Source organism: Mytilus californianus, unplaced genomic scaffold, assembly GCF_021869535.1.
Source record: "Mytilus californianus isolate M0D057914Y unplaced genomic scaffold, xbMytCali1.0.p SCAF_52, whole genome shotgun sequence".
Lineage (NCBI taxonomy): Eukaryota > Metazoa > Mollusca > Bivalvia > Mytilida > Mytilidae > Mytilus > Mytilus californianus.
Window position 1 is genome coordinate 465,400 of NW_026262704.1, and position 21,366 is coordinate 486,765.

Consider the following 21,366-nt stretch of genomic DNA (forward strand, 5'->3'; position numbering starts at 1 on the left):
GCTACTCTTCGTATACTTGTCCTATTTTACAAAACCTACATAGTATATTGATTATTAAAAGTGTCTGGATCTGAATGTTTGAAATAATTGCCATTGGACTTTTACGATAAAAAATCAATAAATTCTAGTCGATCTGTCAATTGTATTACTTGTTCATTTGTTTTTATCCTTAATATGCATGTAAAATTTGTCACTGAACTGGACGTTAGTCAATCAACCAATCTTTTTACATACGATTGTGCTCAACACACCCAGTTTGCAATATACAGATCAAAGTGTGTAATGTTTGCCTCGTATAAATGAGGATGTTTTTCATCAACTTTTAAGCAATCTGTTTTTGTATTTACACTTTGCTATTTCGTCTTTACACTTATTCATCACTTTTTCTTTTCATGAAATTTTGGTATCATCAGTTCTTTTGGATGAGCCCGCCTATAAAAAAAAAATCCAATCGCGAACCAATTTTTTAGAGAAGGTCTGTTTATAAGGGGATGGGTAGTCATTCGACTCCTATTAATAATTATTGTTATTAAGCAACGATTTTTAACATAGTTTTGCGTTGGTAGAGCGAAACCGCCAACGGCAAAATAAGATTTACACACACATTAGATGTTCAAAATAAGTAGTTGTATTCTTATAGGAGTTATTGCCATTTAATGACGACTTAATTCATCACAGTTTTTGTGATTCCAGCAAAAAAAAATAAAATGAAAATCAGCAAAAATGATCTGCAAATAAGTCAATATGACCGAAATCGTAAGTCGACTACACAATAGGAGTTATTGTCTTTCAGTAGCAAATGCACCCATTTTGCTTTTTATCGGATCAATGATAGTCATATAAATGAGTGTTTGTTGCTTAACCTGTAAACGATAGCGATTTAAAACAGTCTTCAAATAAGTCTGAAATTATCAGTTGCCTCCAATGACGATTTTTACCCATTTCTTTTGTTTTCAGCTAAGACATTTGAAGAAAGAAAGAAACTTGAAACAGAAAAAAACAGTCAGCAAGACAAGATTTACAATAAAGCAAAACGGACAAAATCGTCAGTTGATTTACTTATAGAAATTATTGACCTTAAAGAATTTTTCTATCCGTGTTTGCCTTTTCAAAAACTGTAATAGATAAAGATACTCTGGAACGTACACAAGATCTGCAAATGAGTCAACATGTATGACTGTGATCCCAATTCGGTTTAATGTAAAGTTAATGTAAAGTCATTGTCCTTCATTTCCCCTGGTTTTACACACCTTCCTCTAGCTTAGCGGGATATAATGCACTGTATTCACACTATTTTTTAAATGGATGTTAAGGTAAACGTCATAGGTAGTACTGCAATTATCTGACAACACTGTTAAGATATTGAGGTTAATAAACGGGCTACTACAAACAGTGTTTCAAAAGAAACTACTAATACCATTAAGGTAGATTCATGGTATACCGCCATCTTGGATTGTACAATCTCAGTACAAAATTGGTCTAGTTATTTGCCCAAATCTGCAAATTTGGAGACAGATTTGCAATTCAATGGTTAGATTGTTTATTTATATAAAGAAAACTTGGTGATTTATTGTATTATTCAAAATATTCAAACAAATATCAAATTTTGTGTTTTTAGAATCATTTTTTTCAAATAAGCCATTTAAGGGGAGATAAATCTTTTAGTAAAAAATATATACTGGACTGATAGGGAAATTTTTTTTTTTTACTTGTAGCAAGAAAACAAGTTCGGTGACACCATTTTTTCTTTTTATTTTTTTAAAACATATTATAAAACCTATCTTCTTACAATTTATTTCAAAATTCTATATCATAGAATTTTTTTTATGCACACAAATGTGTTTTTTCATGAACAATCTAACCAAATTTAGGCAATTTTCAACGACTCATAGCTTGGAAAATAGCACAGTGACCCATACTTTTTATCATATTTTTGAAAAAAGCATAGTAAAATCTTCCTTTTGGCAAAGTATAAGAAAATTCTATCTCAAAAAGTATATACTTATGATCTACCTTAAATATACACGGTTGCCACGTGTTTGTTGTTACCCAAAAATAGTTATAGACGTTTATAGGAGGCAAGATAAAATCATATATATTATTTCAATGTCTGTTTTCAACTTTTCAAATGCTATTAATTTTGCTATCAAATTTACGATTATTACATTAAAATTTGGTAAATACATTAAAAATTTAATTCAGCAGTAGTTGTCAAAGATAAGGGCTATTCGATAAAAAAATTATGTTGATCTTACAAACTCATAACACTTTGACATATTTGTGCTGCCAATTAGTGCGACAATTTTGCTATTTAGGTTTTTGGAGTAGTTGGTGAGTGTTTCAGTATTTTGATTGGAAGTATTTGTTTAATTATATATATCTAACCGCAATTTTGACGATCACGCTTTTAGAAGTAGATGTATTGCCTTAAATTAAATGTGAAATTTGATGTTGAAACATACATACTCGTTTGCTACGCACGAATGCAATACTATGAAAAATTATCAGCTAGAGAATATTTGTATACATATATGTTTCAACATAAATACAATTTGTGTATAATCAGATTTAAATGTATGTTAACTTTTGCATGTTCTGCTTGTGATTTTGCTTATTTCATTTTTTCTTGTCTATCTTTTTGCATTACTCATATCGGTTATTTTGGTTCTTTCCTTGATTTCCTTCTTTCTATATAGTTTTTTTTTTATTTTTTATTTTTTGTTGATTTTCATATACTTTTGATTTCGTAAAAATATTTTCATCTTTTTTTTAAACTTTAGTCTTAACAGAATGATACAACACGGATGAGTATACACATGATTTAAACATTTTGTTTACTTTTCCATACCATTTGGCATTTGGTCCCATCAAAGCATCAAGTACCAGCGCATTGTGTAGCTCCAACTATGATATATAATCAAAAGGACTGAAACTTTATCAAATACAGATGTCACCAACCACCAAGTTAAAACAACAAAAGATAATAAACCTGCTCGAATTCCTGAACTTAATCTGACTTCATTCGGTGGTGTAACAGGCCATTGCCTAATGTCGCCGCGTATGAGTGAAATGTGTGCAAGATGAACACATAAACGGTTAATTAGTTAGACAATTACGTTAATTAATTTATTAATTATTCAGAAACAAATATTCCAGTTCCCTCAATCAAAGTCGACCTTTGATGGATTTGGCTACTATTATTAGGTCCCCTTTTGGGTATAACGCCCTTCATATGTTTTGATTATAATATTTCTTTAGCTTTATTATTCTTATTTGAGAGTTTGTGTTGAAGGCAAATCCAGAACGATGGCCAATTTAGAGCAAAGTCAGTTTATTCCTTTTACATATTAGACTTTTTTATTATCTTTTTTAATTTAAATGACATATATCAAGCCCTTCAAACGTCAAAAATTCTGGCTGATCTAACACACGTTTTCGAGCGAATATTGTCCCGTTCATGCAATTAAATGTAAACTTATAAGTTAGTATCTGCTACATGTAATCACAATGAATGATTTTGTTGAAATAATTTCTTTTTTTCTTTCAATTATTAGTCTAAACAAAATGATACTACACGGTTAAGTATACAAATGATTTAATAATTTTGTTCACGTTTCCATACCATTTGGCATTTAGTCCCATCACTATGATTTTTAATTTATATGACATATAAAATGTAAACTCAAAAGTTAGTCTCTGCTCACATACATGTAATAACAATGAATCATGACTAATGTAACCTTAAATTTTTTCAATAGACAGTTGAGGAACTATGCCTATAGTGACGCACTATGATTCAAAGTAACATACATTTCCCATATGTATAAGAAAATGAGAGGATCCAGAGGTTGGGTGCTGAATAACTGTTTATTTTTTCATGATATATGCATTATCTTTTATTTTTGTCTGAATTGGGCAAACACTTTTGTCTACAATTTTAGTATAGAAAAAACAAAAATATACTAAAAAAATACATCACCGTTATCAATAAACATATTTATCTCGAATATTCGTCAGACTCTGTAGAGATGTAAAATAGGTGTACTCAAATAGTTCGAATTTTACTATATTTTTAAACTTAAACTTAAACTTAAACAAGACCAATACAAGGTTCGGACCTGCGTCACTGTATGTAATTGAATGATCTTGGATGTAAATAAAGCATACGTGATCCTTCCCTTTCATTGAAGGCAAGAGAACTTTTGACGAGAATTTTCTTTTAACAATGAGTGTTGTAAAATTTTAAACAATCGGAAAATCGGAAGTGGCTTCATGGTTGATGTAAAAATTGCTTACACGCTGCTACTCATCATCATTAAGCTGCAGACCAAATATCAAATCATTCCCTTTCCATACAAGCCAAAAAAAACTTAAACGAAAATATATCTTGTGCAATGAGTCTTGTCAAATTTCAAACTATCAGCTGCACTGTAGATGTATACATTGCTTACACGCCGCAAGTCATAATTATTAAACTACAGACCAAATATGAAATCATTAACCTTCGATAGAGGCCAGGAGAACATTTAGAAAAGTTTTGTATGCAAAGTCTTTCGGACGTACAGAGTTGAGTGGTAACTAGACTAGGTAAAAATTACTACTGGAATCCAAGTTAATTGTTTTTGTGCAATTGTTATAGAGATCTTGGGAATCATTTGATATATGAACGGGTTTTTTTCACGGTGTCGATGAATCTTTCTTTCCCATGAACATGGGTGGGTTTGGTCTGATCAAAGCATAAACAGTAACTCATGAGCCAAGACCGGTACAATTTTCCTGAACAGACATCAAGTATTGACACCTTATACAAGACAACAGATTGTTCAAAAACACCAGAATATGTAGAGGAAGTCTACATAATTATTACACTCTATACAATAATGCTTGAACACGCAATCGGAAAACAAAAAAAAAATACAATGAATGGGGCATGGTGACATATCTAATGCGTCGATTCAAATCTGTGGTGAACACTTGCGCTACATTGGTGTGTCGTCGGAAAGACTAATGTATATAACAAAAAAAATAATTTGGTTTTTTAAGGTATATCTATTGTTACGTTTCTATATTTTGAGATGACCACTTGTTTTTCGTCAACTGTAATCATAAGTCTTAAGTATAATCCTAGGTATAGACATAGTTTCCACAAATGTCTATTAGGCCGTACGGTGATCCATAGTTGTAAACTTCTATGTCATTAAGTCTCTGGTGGAGAGTTGTCTCATTGGCAATCATACCACATCTTATTTTTATATGTCTCCCATTCCAAATTATTTTCAATATTTTGGTTCGATCTTTTATGATAAAATAAAAACATGTATGCACTTATTTATACTCATACACAGCATGCACAGTACATGAATAAACATGCAACCTGACATCATTAACAAGTTCAAACATATTAAATAGGAAAAAAAAAAAAAAAAACATGAATTTGTTCATGAATATTTACATCAACTCATATGCTACGGGCGTAAAATTTGTTCTGTTAATAACCAGTGTTGTTTTTTTCTTTCAAACTGGCGGTACTTAAATTGGTGTTTTCACAAGAACTGGACATTGATACTGACCAAGAGAAGATACGACTTATTGTTAAGATTAAAATATTGTGCTGTTTAATTGAACACAACGTCTTGACATTCTTAAATAACATCTTACACTGTTTAAAAAAAAACTGTCAAGAACTCATTAGGTGTTACTAGATTCTTTCTCTTAAAAAAGACAAAACTAAGAGGTATCCTCTATGTAACGTTCTATATGAACTCTTGTGTATAAACGGATGCATAGAATACTGAACAAGAGGGGAACATATAACCATAATTCGGACAAAATAACATAGCCGATAGAAAAATGAAAAAAAAGACAAGAACGTAAAAATACGTTGATAAGTCGAATTACATGATGCCACAACTGATGAAAAAAAAATACCGGTTTGTAGAACATGTCGGGAACATTATAAATTATCTTATTTATTTTGACGAATACTTTACACAACTTTTCGAGAGAAATAAATCAATTGTGCAGCAGAAAATCAAATTTGGGAATCAAAGAATGTTAAACATGGAATTGATTAATTGCTTGATTGTTGGTGTCTTAACTCCACTTTCATCAATCGTCGTCGGCCAGCTTTTATTTTGAAAGAAGTTGGGCTGTCAGGAGAGAACCACTGACCTTCCTCTTAAAACCTGGCCACCCTATTCATTTAATATTGGAGAGAACAGTTACCTCTATGTAACGTTATATATGATCTACTTATATAACTCGATTAACGAAGTCTCCTAATAAGAATTGGCAGTTAAACTATAATCTAAAATATGACGTTAAAAACGAGAAAAACAGAAACTGTTTGAAACAAAAAGATTGACCAATCAAGAAAATTCATGAACATGATATATTTTAGTTGTTCAGAATTTCACAATTATTGTATTCTAAAGTTTTTACACCACAAAAAGCGAGAAGCAGCGGAAGGGGGAACGAAGCTCTCGTTAGCCTCGACCTTCTTGTCGCGTCCAGTGCAAGAGATGTGTTTCGGACTTAAAAAATAGAAGCGATTTTAGTCTGATTTTCTAAACTTATAATGATTTTATTCTTTGGATTTGTTTTTCTTGGCGATACCTCTATAAAACGTTCTATGTGAACTACTGTGCAACAAAAGAATGGACAATATTCTGAACAGGAGCGACGAATTTAACCATAACTTGAAGAAAAGCAGATACAACAGAGCCGAAAGAATTGTTTTAGAGTCATTTTTTAGCCTTTATATATAAACTGAATGATCACTAAAAAGAATTTGTAGCAAAACAAATAAAAGTTTTGGAAATACAAAAGATAAACGCCAAACCCAATGGCCATCCCCCAAAACAATAACAAAACAAAACCGTCATTCCCAAAGTGTACTGCAATAACTAATGCACTTAAGATTTTACTTTTCGACAATTCTTGCTCCTTTAAGGCAGACCTTGTTAAATTGAGAATTCGTTTGGCTGCCCTTTTAGTTTTGATGTTTGTTTTTTTAAAAGAAATCATTACAAATGCATCTTTTTAAACATTTGAATATTTATGATAAACTTAAGAATAGTGTGCCTCTCTGCAACCAATTTACCTGTGTTTTTTTTTTCTGAAAAATAGTTGATTCAATTATATCAAAGCTCCAATACAATGTATTAATTTCTATTCTTTATTGCAACTGTCTCTTTGATATTTCATTCCTCTTTTGTATTGTACCTTTCATCAGACATATGTGTTTTGTTGTGTTTTCAACAAAACACGGAAGAATTGTTAACAGTGTGTTATTTACAAACATTGGAAGTGTGTTTGTAATTTACTACAGAATGATTTTTTTCTAAAATGTTTATTGCGAAAGTTTTGGATTCTAGAACCGTATTTCTCGAAAATGAGTACGGTGATATACATTTTTTTGAAACTGTACTTTTAGGTTGATATGCATTTGAGTTTCCTTACTATAAAATATATAATGTCTAGTTTTTGTTAATTATTCATCTTAACAGCTTGTACTGAAATCAAGCAGGAGCTCCAAAAGGATAAAAATACCTGCCTCCCATGTAAGGGAAATTTAGATTTTTACATTATGATAAATACCTGTACTTCTTTTAACTAGCTTAAACCTGGTAAATGGCCGGATTATTTTTTTCAAACCACGACAAGTATTAATGAAACGTTACTTGTCTCGCCTCTTACAAATGTCGAACAATACCAAACAAAATGATATGTTTATACGGTGGCGGCAGTAGCGATGCAGAAGCTTCAAATGTTAGAAGTAAAAGACCTGAAAACTGCATATCTTGTATATATGTCGTGTACAGGTTGCGATTTCGAACATGTACAGAAATATTGTACATGTTATAACTTGTACAATGCAAAAATACAAGTTATAACGTGTACACTAGTACCTCTTACATGTTATAACATCTACAAATTATTGCTAAAATGGTTTTAACTTGTACACAATTTGAAAATAAATTTAAATAAAGCAGAATATACATTTGAAATTTATTGAATAATAAAGAACAATAATCAAACGCTCAGAATATTTTTTCTTTAGATCACAGTGATCACAAAGTTTCAGAAATTTTTTTATTGCTTCAAGGCTTATGTTGGAATAATGCGTTTTCATGTCATTGTTTGTTTAATGCAGTCCAACATGACCTACAGCAGTGTGACTGTTTAATGCTAGCATACATTTCCTCAATGGCATCAAAGAAGATAACCGGTTAATCTGTAATTCTTATGAACAATGCCCTAATGTTATAAAGTATACCCTCCTCCCTCTTTTTTAACATCCAAAAATCAAAGCAATGTCTACTATGCATACTCTATAAAATCAAGACAGAGAAAATGGTTTTCATTGGACAAGGCGTAATTATAAATAATTTTGGAATTCTTTAATCTGCTCTTCAACATTTTTTGCCTTGATCATAGCTGATGTAAATCTTTATTTGTTAAAATATTTGTTGATAATTAAAAGATCTTTGCATGAGTCAAATGTCAAAAACAGGGTATTTTTTGCAGAGGAATTTTTTCCTCGACATACTAATGATTACATTGTAAAATCTAACCTTGTTATCCACTTGCATCTTAAGTCTCAACTAGTATGACATATTTTCCTATTGCCTTCTGTGGGGAAACTCACAATTATAATTCATCATGTGAGAATACTGACTAATTTTTGGTGACTACATGTGGGATTTAAAAGTTATAAAATAATTATAAAAACTATTCATCAGGTCATTAACTGTATCAAAAAGGACAAAACACACTAACATAAATGAACAATAAAAAAAATGATGAAAATATTTTTGAGGTTAATGACATGTGAATAGAAACATCTCATTTTTCCAATTTTGTACAAGTTAAAACCATTTTTAAACAAGATTTTGTACATGTTATAACATGTACGACGTATTTTTGTACATGTTATAACATGTACGACGTATTTTTGTACATGTTATAACTTGTATTTTTGCATTGTACAAGTTATAACACGTACAATATTTCTGTACATGTCATAACATTTACAAAATCGCAATTTCTACACGACATATATATGCCGGATGTTCTGAAAGTTTCTTCGGGAAAATATGCATATGTTCGTTGTCCTTTGTCCTCATTTTCTATGATTCATTGCCTGCTTAAATAAAAAGGTATAGTTGTTTACCGTTTGATTTTTTAGTATAAATTAGTGATATAACATGTATGTCAGTATTCATTTGATCTCGGCTTCGTTTACTTTGATCATTGCTTAATGTTAATTTTCATGATTATGTTTGTGTTCAGAAGTTATAAAAGAGAAGCGAAAGATACCAGAGGGACATTCAAACTCACAAGTCGAAAACGAACTGACAACGCCATGGCCAAAAAAGAAAAAGAACAACAGACAAACAATAGTATACAAAACACAACATATAAAACTAAAGACTAAGCAACACAAACCCCACAGAAAAGTAGGGGTGATTTCAGGTGCTTCGGAAGGGTAAGCAGATCCTGCTCCACATGTGGCACCCGTCGTGTTGCTCTTGTAAGTAAGTACAAACCCGGTAATAAGTCTAATTCGGTAAGTCACATTCGTGAAAAGGGGACGGGATTGTAGTTACGACATTAAGAACATATCCGCTATCATCTAGTGAAACGGATATTACATAACGGTCAACCAACTTGTGATGGCGTCCGCCAAATTAACGAAGGGATGATTTCAACTTCACCATTTGGAACTCTTGGTTTAATAGCATTACTATCTGACATTGATCTATGATTCATTGGTCGATGTTAACTTTACGTCATCATGTCCGCTTCTGATATAATATGAGCAATATTCCAACTATATTTAGTATATAGAAAAAACTCATCATATATAGGATTAAAGTTTTGTACGCCAGATACATTTTTTCGTAAATAAAACAGCCAGTGACACTTGAATAACAGTAGTTAAACGATCAAAGAAAGTAAGAAGTTGAAGAGCATTCTAGGGCCCAAAATTTAGAAAGGATTTTCAAAATCCCACTTACTTAATCTATTACTTGAGTAAAAAATCTTTAGTATTTCGAAAAAGTGAACGCTCAGGTAATTTATTATTATGGCCATCTCAATAATAGTTCATGTAATCACGAAAGTGCTGACTACTGGGTTGGTGACACCCTTGCGGAGGAAACCTTCACCAGTATATCATCGACCTATTGGTTGTAAAAACCTCATCAGTGACGCTAAGTTACAAGAATTGTTATGTGTGCATGTCTGACAGAATCCCGATGCATTGTTCATAAGTTAACTTTTACTTTCCGTCCTTAGATAAATAATATAAGCAAAAGGTAAACCATATTTGGTTTTCTAATTATTGTAATGTGTATATGTCCTTCTGGCGGTGTTCAGATGACCCTGACTTCATTGTAACTGTTCAGTTATGGAATTTTTCTTATAAGGTTATTTTTTCAGGTACTATTTGTCATAGTTTTACTATATTTGGTGACTGTATGGATTGATTGTAAACTTTTCATGTCTGGATAAAATGTTTTATCTGATCGTAAACATATTTTCACGGATGACCTGTTCTAGACCTTGGTCTTATAAACTCAACAACAAATTTCAGTTACGCGGGTACGGCATTTGAGCGTGGCGTTCTATTGTTGCAAAAGAGTTTTGATGTGTTTACTTCTTTTTCATTTAATTTAGGTAGACTCTTAGCGTTGAATCCGATAAATATTGATAATACAAAAGTGTGTAAATTTATTGAAATGTCGGAAACTCATCCTGCAATCATACTACAAAAAATTATTTCTGAATATTGCAAGTCTAATAACATAAAATTAGAAGACGTATTGAGAGAGGAAAAACACGAACTTCATCATAAACGAATCAAAACATTCTCCTGCTGTAAATGCACCATCGGTTGCTCTACTTACAATAAAGTGATTTCCGAAAAGCAGTGGGATGCACTGTATGAATTGAACGAGGATAGTGATTTGCATTCTTGTCCATTAAATTTAAAGAACTGCAGCGAACGTTTTGTTCAAAAAAGAATACATACGTGTAATTTGTCAGCGGCTAAAGTATTGATCCTCAATATACCAAATATTTTGAAATATATGATAAGTCGATTATACACAAGTGGATTCGATACGTTCTTGATGCTTAACCAGCATACATTATACCATTCAATGAAGAAAAACAGGTGTTGTAAATGTAAACAAATTTCTTATGAGAATACTGAAAAATCATTAATTACGGAAAGAGAATGGACCAATCTATTTGAAAAAAGTGATATATCCTGTCTATCAATTTCTAAGGATTGTTGCTGTCAGTACTCAGTAAGAAATGGAATTAATTACTCAGATATAGACGACATTTGTTTGTCCAACATTTTTCATATTGCTGGAGCAATTGCTGTTCTTAATAAAATTGAAGAAAATGCGTTTCTATATTTTCTAAATTGGACAGTTGACGACCAACCCTTACAAAGAGCGATAACAGAACTATCAAACATACTAGTCGATCAAACATTTCGCCGTCGATTTTTATCCGTTTTCTCCTCTCAGTCAGCGACATCAATTGATGCACGTCGATGGGTCTCTAGAAACGTACATCAACAGAAGGTATGTCTTTTTGTTTGATCAAACTCGTTTTAAATTCAATAATATTTGAATGTCAAAAACATATCAATCATTTTCCATCCGTTGTTTTAAAAATTCTATTAAAATAAAGGATATCATTGTAACAGTTAGAGAGTTTTAATAGAGTTCACCAGTATTGAACATATCGACTCAAAAAGAGAATAGCATTGAACAAAATGAAAAAAAAAAGTATTGGTGTGAAACATTTCCTCGCCGAATCTTTATATAGCGTCTGTAAGGCGACATATTTTACTGTAGGAAAAACTTGAAGCTTTACTGTAGGAAAAAAAACTTGAAGCAATCGTCGCTCTATAAGGTTTATCTTATTTTATTTTTAAGGCAACAACAGAACAACAACTTCAACTCCTTATACGCGATGAAGGTATGTTATGCTTATGACTAATGATTAATTGTAATGAAATAAAAAAAGGTATGGCAAATTAACCTTAAATTGATGTGTTTGAGCGTTTGATTTTGCCATTTGATTAGGGACTTTCCGTTTTTAAATTTTCCTCGGAGTTCGGTATACTTTTTAATTTACTTTTTATTGCATATCAGAGCCATTTTAAAACATCTTCCTTTCTTTATTTAATTTAGAATAAAACAGCTTCACGTGATTACTATGACTCTCTTTAAAAACAACGTACCTGTGGCTCTATACTGTGATTTCGATAAAATTTGGTAACTGTTTAATTGTTCATCAAAACATCAATGGGACGAACATTTCAATCCAAGACAGAAATTTTTAGATAAATTGGCGGGATGAGCTTGTGTCATCTCTTTACGTCAGTGGTCTGTCTTCCGCCGTTTGTTCTTTTAAATTGTTTATCCACCGAACCAAATCGTTGTAAACTTAGCAGATATGATCATTTTAAAGTCCTTCACAGAATGTTGGTTCCAATCGAATATCAAACATGGCCGCTATGCACAGCAATGTTTTCTAATTGGGAAAAATTTGAATTCTCATTGTCTAAAACCTGGAGACCAAATGGAATTCTAATTTGCACAGATGTTCCATAGTTGGTCCTCTACCAAATTTGTAATTTTGGTGTCGATTGGAAATCCAAGATAGTCACCACTGAGTGCATATTTAACATCGGGGTAAAATACTTAAATTTTCAGAGGAATGGTTTGACAGATTTGATGGATAATATGCATAATATGATGGTTCGCTACAATCTTTGTATGTTTTTTTACGTTTATCGGAAATGTAAGATGGCTGACGCCACGATACAGAGGTAACATAGGAGCACTAGAAACGTGTTTTACTTAACTTCGCATTTCTCTGCATGCCATATTGAATAGTGTGCGTAAATTATCAGGTAACGGTACTTAAAGAACTTCTTCTCAACACTGTAATGTATGACAAATTGAAATGATATTATGCTTAAATTTTCGGATCATGTTTCCAACAAAACATTTGTTTTTGGTGATGATTCCGAATTTTGTCAAATAATCCCACATACCAACCAATACGGCCATCGTTACTAAACATAGATACACATATACCGTTGTTTCATATCATTAGACATGACATTGCAAGTCCTGTTGAGGTGTGTTAATTTTGGCATACCGGTAATGATATTACCAAAAATAGAAAATTAGTCAAAAACCGTTAAAAAATCCTCATTGAAATAACATTGCCGATTTGAAACAAAATTTGACTAGAACGATGCTTTGATGTCATCTTTCAAAATCATGTCTGATGCTCACGCTTTCCATGCATTTATGCACACATAGTGACATATCATTCGACTTGAATTGACAAACACTTTAGCGGCATGCTGTCATTTGTTACGTTAAACATTCCAGTAATGACATTTTCCTCAAAAGCCTCTGTGACTAATAATGAAAATGCTGCCAAAAAAAAAAAAATGAAAATTCAAATTTTTTTTTTCTGAAACTACTTATTCGAACCAAACTCTTCTGGAAGAGTCAACGGGTTTATTTGATATATGTGCCAAAATGAACGTGTCTGCCAACCGAGTTGGCAACAATTTCAAATAAAACTTAACAACTATCTTTAACGCTAAACATATTGATTTTATAAATGTATAAATCATTGTTGTACATCATTTAAGTTTGAAATTAATTTTAACAACATTCTGAATGTGAACCTTGGAGAGAAAGAAATATAAGGGAATGGGCCCTCTCTCTCTCAATATATTAAAGAATTTTCTGAAAAGGAAAACAAGAATTTGTGTGAAAACATGATAAGCGTTCATATGAAATACATGAGTGTTACAATTCATCAAAAATACCTGTTTTTGAAATTTTATGACCAGGAAATTTATATAAAATGACCGCATCAATCATATTTCTGGTAAACACAAGAGTGCTTTTGGTGTTTCTGTATCTTCAGTAACAACATTCCAATTAAAACACGCAAAGAGCTATGGGCTTTGTTAGCTTATTAACTGATGACATTCAAGGGTCGCGGCTGTGTTAATAAGAATGAAGCCAAAGGGATAAACAAAACACAAATGGGTCTGAAAACTATTTCCCGTTAACATTTCTTTAACTGCTAAAATATTCAACTCTCTGCTGGCTGCATGAAAACATTAAATGGTCAATACATTGTTTCATTATTAATGAGATGAACTAAACGCTGAAAAAACTGGTCCAAGATACCAGGCTTTCAACTTTGTTCGCATGTTTAGTCTTCAAGAAACTCATCAATGACTTTCGAAAATATAGACCGACAGGCCAAATAGAGTTTGAAGTTTAAGAGCATTGAGAGCCAAATACAACTAAAGCCATTGATAAAAATTGTGTGCATGGTGTCTAGATGCGGGTATACAAGTTCAGATTTACAGAATATTGGACAGTTCATTATTTTAACCCAACTTGTGTTTCCATACATATCACATCTGTATCACGCTGAAAATACCTTCATTTGTTAGGTTTTTGGTCAGTTGAAATAAATTAACTTTCTCATTAGTTATGTCTAAACGAGTTGATTTAATGTTTCATTATTTTGTTTAATCATTGTTTTTAAAATTATCTTTTTTAATTGTTAGATGGTTTGAGGGTAAAAAGTGTACACATCCCAAAACATTTTCCTTTACCTCATAGAACGTAAGTATAATTTTATTGTTTTATCATTTCCAACATATATTTGGGTCATAGCATTCAAAACTAAACCCAATCAAACAAGCAAACATCAGCATGAGCAACTTAAGGGTTGCTGTACAAAAATAACTTTTAGTAGAATGTTTTCGTTTGGTCGGTTTGCACGAGCTTACATTATGAGGATCTCAGATTGACCGGCTGTTGGAAATTTCCAGGTGGAGAAAAATGATCAACTGATTTCTGTAATCATCTCCAACATTTTTCAACAAGAGTCTTGAAACTTCCCAGAAAGATTGTAAACATGGTGAAGTTGTGTACCTTTTACTTTTTTTGTGTCAATGAGTTGATATCTCATTCATGTTTAATCTGTATCTACTTTTATCAACACAATGTTGGACTGACTGAAATTTTCCTAAAGAAAAGCAATATACAAGCTGTTAAAATGCAGTATATGTAAACAGTGATGTGTTACCAGTCAGTAGTTGCTTATTTCAATAATGTATGGAAGCCTTTAGTTTAAGAAGCGAAATAATATTTATCGGTCATATAACATTATCTGAATGGCAGTTTAATTATCAATATCGAATATTTGTTGCTCTATGGATACGAAGTGCACGAGTGTGTTTTCAAAAAGCACCTCCTTTAATTGATCTTTGCGAGAAAAGTATTGAATCAGTGAATGGTTCTGGTAAACTTGGTGTAGAAACTGCAAATGTTTAACTGTCGTGACAGAGTAAACAACTGTGGTATATCTGACAGTGTCAGTTCTAATTTCGTATGATGCAAAGGTTACCTTAGAGGTTTTTGGTTTTCCGTTGATGTCCTCCTTTATTTGGATTCTCCAAAATATTTCATGAAATTTAGTTTCCAATTGTATTATTGATATGATATCGAATGATACGGTGTGACGGGCTGCTATGTTTTTGCGTGATATCGTAATACATAGTAGCATACGGTATGGAATGGCATCGTATCGTATCGTATTATTCAATAGCCAAAGATATTATAGAAATTGTAATTACATACTCCTTTCTTATCTATTTGAACGTAAACAGCAGTTTTTTTTTCTGTCATTTTTTTGTAGTAAACAATTCACAGATCTGACTAGAGAAGAAAATAATTTCTTAGTAGTGGTTTATGGACTAACAAAAATAGTGTATCCAGTAATAAAAGATCAATTTGATAGGCAATGTCCTCATTTGGTGTTAAACGAACTACGATTGGAAAGCAACGAACAACAACAAACACAGCATTGTAGAGAGGAAAATGAAAGCAGGAAGAACAGAATACACTCTACCAAGAATCAACAACAACAACTTTATGTACGAAACAGTGAGTTTATTTTCATAAACACACACTTCAGTTGGGTCGTTTGTTAATAATACATGCACATATTGTTGTCTTCATATATTTTTCAAGGTTTTACGGATAGCAAAGTATGAAATTTCAACATCCTATGATCTCGTAGTAAAGATTTGCAGTCAATTATTATTATGTATTTTCATTAATTGTCTTCCTACATTCTTGAAGATGCGAAATATTGCTAGATGATGTTTTTGTAGGACTGCAAAATGTAACTAAGAGGTTCTAGAATGTTGAATATGAATATAACTATTCCGTTCATGAATTATTGCAAATTCTAAGTTTGTTCAAACGAAGAACAGAACAGAAAGTAGTAGATATCAAATAAATCACTTTTTTCTAGTTTAACATAGAAAAAAATATAAGATTACAATGGTGTAAAGAAAAGTTATATCATCAAATTGGGATAAGTGAAAAAGAGCAAACATCTAAGAATGTTAATCGATCACCTTTATTTAGTATAAAACAAATCTTGGCAAACATAGAAGTACAGACGAAATGAAATATAAATATGTTTATTATAATATATATCAATTTGAGACACTCATGTCATAGGCTAAACTTTTTTAAGAGAACAAATCGGAGAAGCTAGATTTGAAATTGATGATTCACATTTTGAAACGAAGAGCCAAAGATGCTAGACAAACAGAATATGTCGATCAATTGAACGACATCATGAACATCCAAAGAGAAATTGTGCAAAGCAATAGCGGAGTTTTAATCGATACACGGTTTCAAGATATCTTGAAATGCATACGAAAGGTATGTAAAAACAAAGTCATTTGACCTACTGTTCATAGATAACATTTCAAATTTTTTACCTTCTAGAAATGATATAAAGACGATGAATATTTGTTAATACTTATCTATCCTTCGGTCAATGTTTATATCAAAATATTGAAATGTTTCAGTTACATGTAGATATCTTCCCAATGTATCAAGAGTAGGGAAATCACATATCTGGTAAAACAGAATCGACAACTTATGTGAATTTGTCACATAAGGTTTTATCAAATAATTATCTATATTTTATCAATTTGTTCTTTTTCATCAGACCTTGAATCAAAATTGATGGATATAAAAAGGATAATGGCCATTTGCATACAAGATTGATATCTGGCACCAATTTTGTTTCTGTAATATTAAGAACCATTATTACCATTTTAGACAGTATTGCATTTTGGAGGAGAATTTTATGAGGAAAAACTAAGAAACCTTCAGCATATAAAAATATTTTAGGTCAGTAACATTGAACTATATTATGGTAGAAAATTTTCAAATTATGGCAGATGTTATATAAAAACCCGACATGGTAAAGTTTAAATCTATAAAAACATAGAGAAATGCATAGATGTCAAACGTGTATGTAAATTTACATTTACATTTAAAAAGATAGACATTAAATAAATTCGTCCGATTAGGATGGATCAGAAACAGATGATACATACACGATTCAAAATATTGATAAAACAGCCTCGCTGTCACCTTAGACAACAATCATTATGTTTTTTTTTCGATAGTCGAGTAGTGATAAACACGGTATGCTTAACTTTTTTAAAAGATGCAGGTGTTTCATTTTACCTGCTTAAGAACTGAAAATAAAAGGCTCTGTATAGACGATTTTTGTCAGCGGGATATTTAATACTAATAATTGTTTCTTGTGTTTTTGATATCTTTATTATTGTCTATGTATTATTAGTACATGTATTATGATCATTTTAAGTATATAATCTCAACTAAAGAAATCTTGGTTAATCATTAAATTGTATCTTAGTAAAGCTAAATAGTACGAACTTATGGAAGAAAAACATATTTAGTAATGTCAATATATGTGAAGGATCAGCATAACATGTTGCTCATGAAAACATAAAGATGGGTGATTCAAATTATGTAGAAGTAAAAACTGGTAACTTGAACATTTACATTAAAACTTTTAGGAAAATGTGCAAAATTGTCAACACTCATTTGTCACACGCTGACTTAATAACAATCGATCATATGCTGATAAATCCAATCGTAAAACTCTAGTAGTGGTCATTTTAGACTTACTATAACAATGATTGAGAATTAATTTTTTGACATTGATACTAACCCTTCTCAGAGAATTCAATGTAGTAACTTAGTCAGTAATCATGTTTGTTTGGTCGTTAGTGAAAAAATGAAGAAAAAAAAAAACGAAAACAATAATTGCTTACTTTTTACACATTGTGACTTGGATGGATAGTTGTCTCATTGGTACTCATACCACATCTTCTTATTTATATTCCTTGGGGTATTCTGAATAAAATTGTCTATCATTTTTAAAAGTCAGAGGGGAGTATTTTCGCATTTTAAATTACTGAATGCACGTTCATATAAACATGAACAAAGGTGTAAAATGAAGAATGTTTTAAGATTTTTAATGCGTGAGGTGTATGATAAGAATTTGATTCGGAGAATTCGCTTGCTTTTGCTGTCAATGTCATCAAGTGAAATCTCTCGTAAAATTTCTTCATGAATAAAGTTTGAAAGAAACGCGATTCAAAACTCGAATTTATTAGAAATTTCTTAACGATTAAGAAAAACTATGTAAAAATATAAATTACGTATAAAGTTTACGTCAGTCTATGTAGATATCAGAAAACATGGTTGAATTTCAATAGACAAAAGTACATTTAAACACAATCTTTATGCATTCTTTCCTTTCTTTAATTGAATTTCATTCGATAACAACTGATGAGCACTTATAGAGATAAACACTACTAGTAGTCACCGTCTTCATAACCATGGCATATAAAAATAACGATAAAAATAACTTTTGGTAACGTAATGCCTAAATGATAATATGATTATACTTTATATTTGTTATTCTATAGTAGTCTATTTGACATCACCAATTGCTTTCATTTTTTTGCATGAACTTCGCTGTTGATTACAAACAGAACTATCTTCAAAACTATTTGCTGTTTTAGAGTTTGTATCTATCCATCGCTTGAAGCAACTTAAACACTTGAAACGTTTTATCTGTTGTACCTTCAACTGCCTAAAAAAAACATTTTATATAAAACTCATTTATTGTTCTTTAATTGTAGAGTTATGGTGACTACAAACTAAAATTGTGCATCAATTTTAATGCGATATTGTGTTAAAGTGTCACAGAAACATTACAGTACGTTCAATAAAGGAAAAGAGCATGTTTATGGGTGCCAGTCTATTTATATTTCTATTTCAATGCCGATTTCAACAAAACAAAACTTCTACAGCCAATTACATTGTCTAGATCAACCATCTGGCTGTTGGACCTGTTGTCATGACCTATGAAAAACCTGCGAATATTCCACTACAAAGATTAACTGGAGTTGCTTTTCTGTGCACATTTTTGTTATGTTTGCTTGATTGTAAATTGCTTATCTCAAAATTAGGTTTATTTAGATGCAAAGAGATATTAATGAGTACTCCAATCACAATACAAATACTTCGTGAAAATTGCGTAAACATACAATTTTAATATATTTAAGATTTCTCTCTATTTTTATACATGATAACAAAATAAATGGAAATGTAATGCACAGTTTTACATCATTTTTATATCCGATGAGTGTGTATTACACATCTTTACATTTAAAGTAGTCAAACGGAAATGTGTTTATAGTTCATGTTCAAATATTTAGATATAAAACTCTTATAAAAATCACACAAAGTGTAATTATCTGTTGTTTGTATACGAATTTAGGTTCATTCTTCCATACATTGTATTTTTTCATATAAATATAAAGATGGTACTACAATACATTGTGTACATCTATATACAGATATATCTATGTAAGCTTTAAAACATCTGACAAGAGACATCAGTTGTTGAGTTTGTCTGCTTTGTTTTAAATATGCAAGATATTCAAAATTGTATGGAAATTCGGTGATCACGTCGAGATATAGGACTATTACAAAAACCTGCATCTTCTGGTTTCGTATGAAAAAGCAGATACAACACATCCATTGAGGCAGGTGGTGTTTCAAGTAGAGACAGGGTCATAATATTAGGCAAGTTATCTTAATAACTTATTTTATGCAGACGACGGAAACCATCAATTTGTTTTCAAAATTTACATTTTCCTAATCCCTTCAGGGAACTCTGTATTACGATCTTTTGGCTGGTTGACCAACGGTCAGTTTCTACACAATGTGTAGTATTATTACATTCTTACTGATCTACAGATCGATAATTGGTAAACAAAATTTCTAATCGGATCTTTTAAATTGTCCCTCCCTTTATCCCCATTCAACACCTTAAGCTTTTTTTAATTTGATGATTATTAGACGTTGATCTATATGTTAGGTTCATTACACATGCATTTTTTGTAAATATGGAAGTTTTAATTTGTGAGCATCTTCATTCCTCAATACTTATCATGCTTATGTGGCAAGTGTTACAATTATCATTTCGATATCTTTATATGGCTTAGTGGACCCCTTCCGAGGCCAAGCTATTGTTTTCTGCATTATTTTATTATCGTTTGAGTTTTTTATTTATTATAATATTGTTATACAAATGTATGTGTATATATTGTAAATTTTTGTACGAGAAAAAAATATACTCTGAATAAGTAAAAATTTCGCTATTCACCTTCTTGTTTCTCTTTTCATTATGCATTACAATATATTTTGATGATTCATACACGTGAATCTTAAACCTCTGGTGGTTTGTTTGTGTTGAGGGAGGACATTAACAGAATCATACCCTGATTGAGCAATATTTTGAAAATTTCTAAAGCTAGAAAGAGAAAAACCTGAAAATACATAAGTTAATTGGTTATTGTCAGCGCTGATTAACATGGTGATTTGAAAGAAAATTAGCTTTGACTAGAGTCTATATTTTTTTCCTTTTTTAACTTCAAATTTTGACTTGCCAACGGACATGTACACTGCAGCTTTTGCTTATCCGATAATGACTATCGCTTGTCCTGGTCAATTAATGTAAAACCATGCTTCCAAAAAGAAAACTTTCCATCAAATGACGTAGAGGTTAGCAACTATAGGTCACCTTACGACCTTCAACAATAAATCAAAATCCATACCGCATGCCAGACAATAGTATATACAATTGTTCTTGGTAGTGTGATATCAAATATTTCGTGCAAAAGAAACGAGATTACTTATTACAGATCACATGATTCGTAAAATTAATTGAATCTTTTGAAGTCAAGACAAAACTAGAGTCGACTTGCTTTAAAACACAAACAATACGGGCATGTTCACGAAATAAACCGATTTTAGTAAAGAAACGATCTTTGTTGGTTTGTCTTTTACATTTTAATAAACCAGATTATTTATT

The 21,366-nt window shown here is 31.3% G+C and overlaps 1 protein-coding gene across 13 annotated transcripts in view; it reads left to right on the forward strand.

Annotated features, from left to right (window-relative positions):
- The window catches only part of LOC127703828 (uncharacterized), a 154,205-nt gene extending 133,548 nt beyond the window's left edge, over window positions 1-20,657 (forward strand). For 6 of the 13 annotated variants that reach the window (XM_052207916.1, XM_052207914.1, XM_052207919.1 and 3 more), the window contains one exon: window positions 958-5,427. In XM_052207916.1, coding sequence (XP_052063876.1) covers window positions 958-1,065 — 108 coding nt within the window. In that variant the 3' untranslated portion in view covers window positions 1,066-5,427. Of the gene's footprint in view, window positions 1-957; window positions 5,428-11,960; window positions 12,004-14,641; window positions 14,700-15,777; window positions 16,026-16,626; window positions 16,818-17,222; window positions 17,295-19,126 lie in introns of those variants that run through there. The other 7 variants (XM_052207912.1, XM_052207911.1, XM_052207909.1 and 4 more) reach the window with 7 other exon arrangements.
- Window positions 20,658-21,366: the final 709 nt, after the last annotated feature.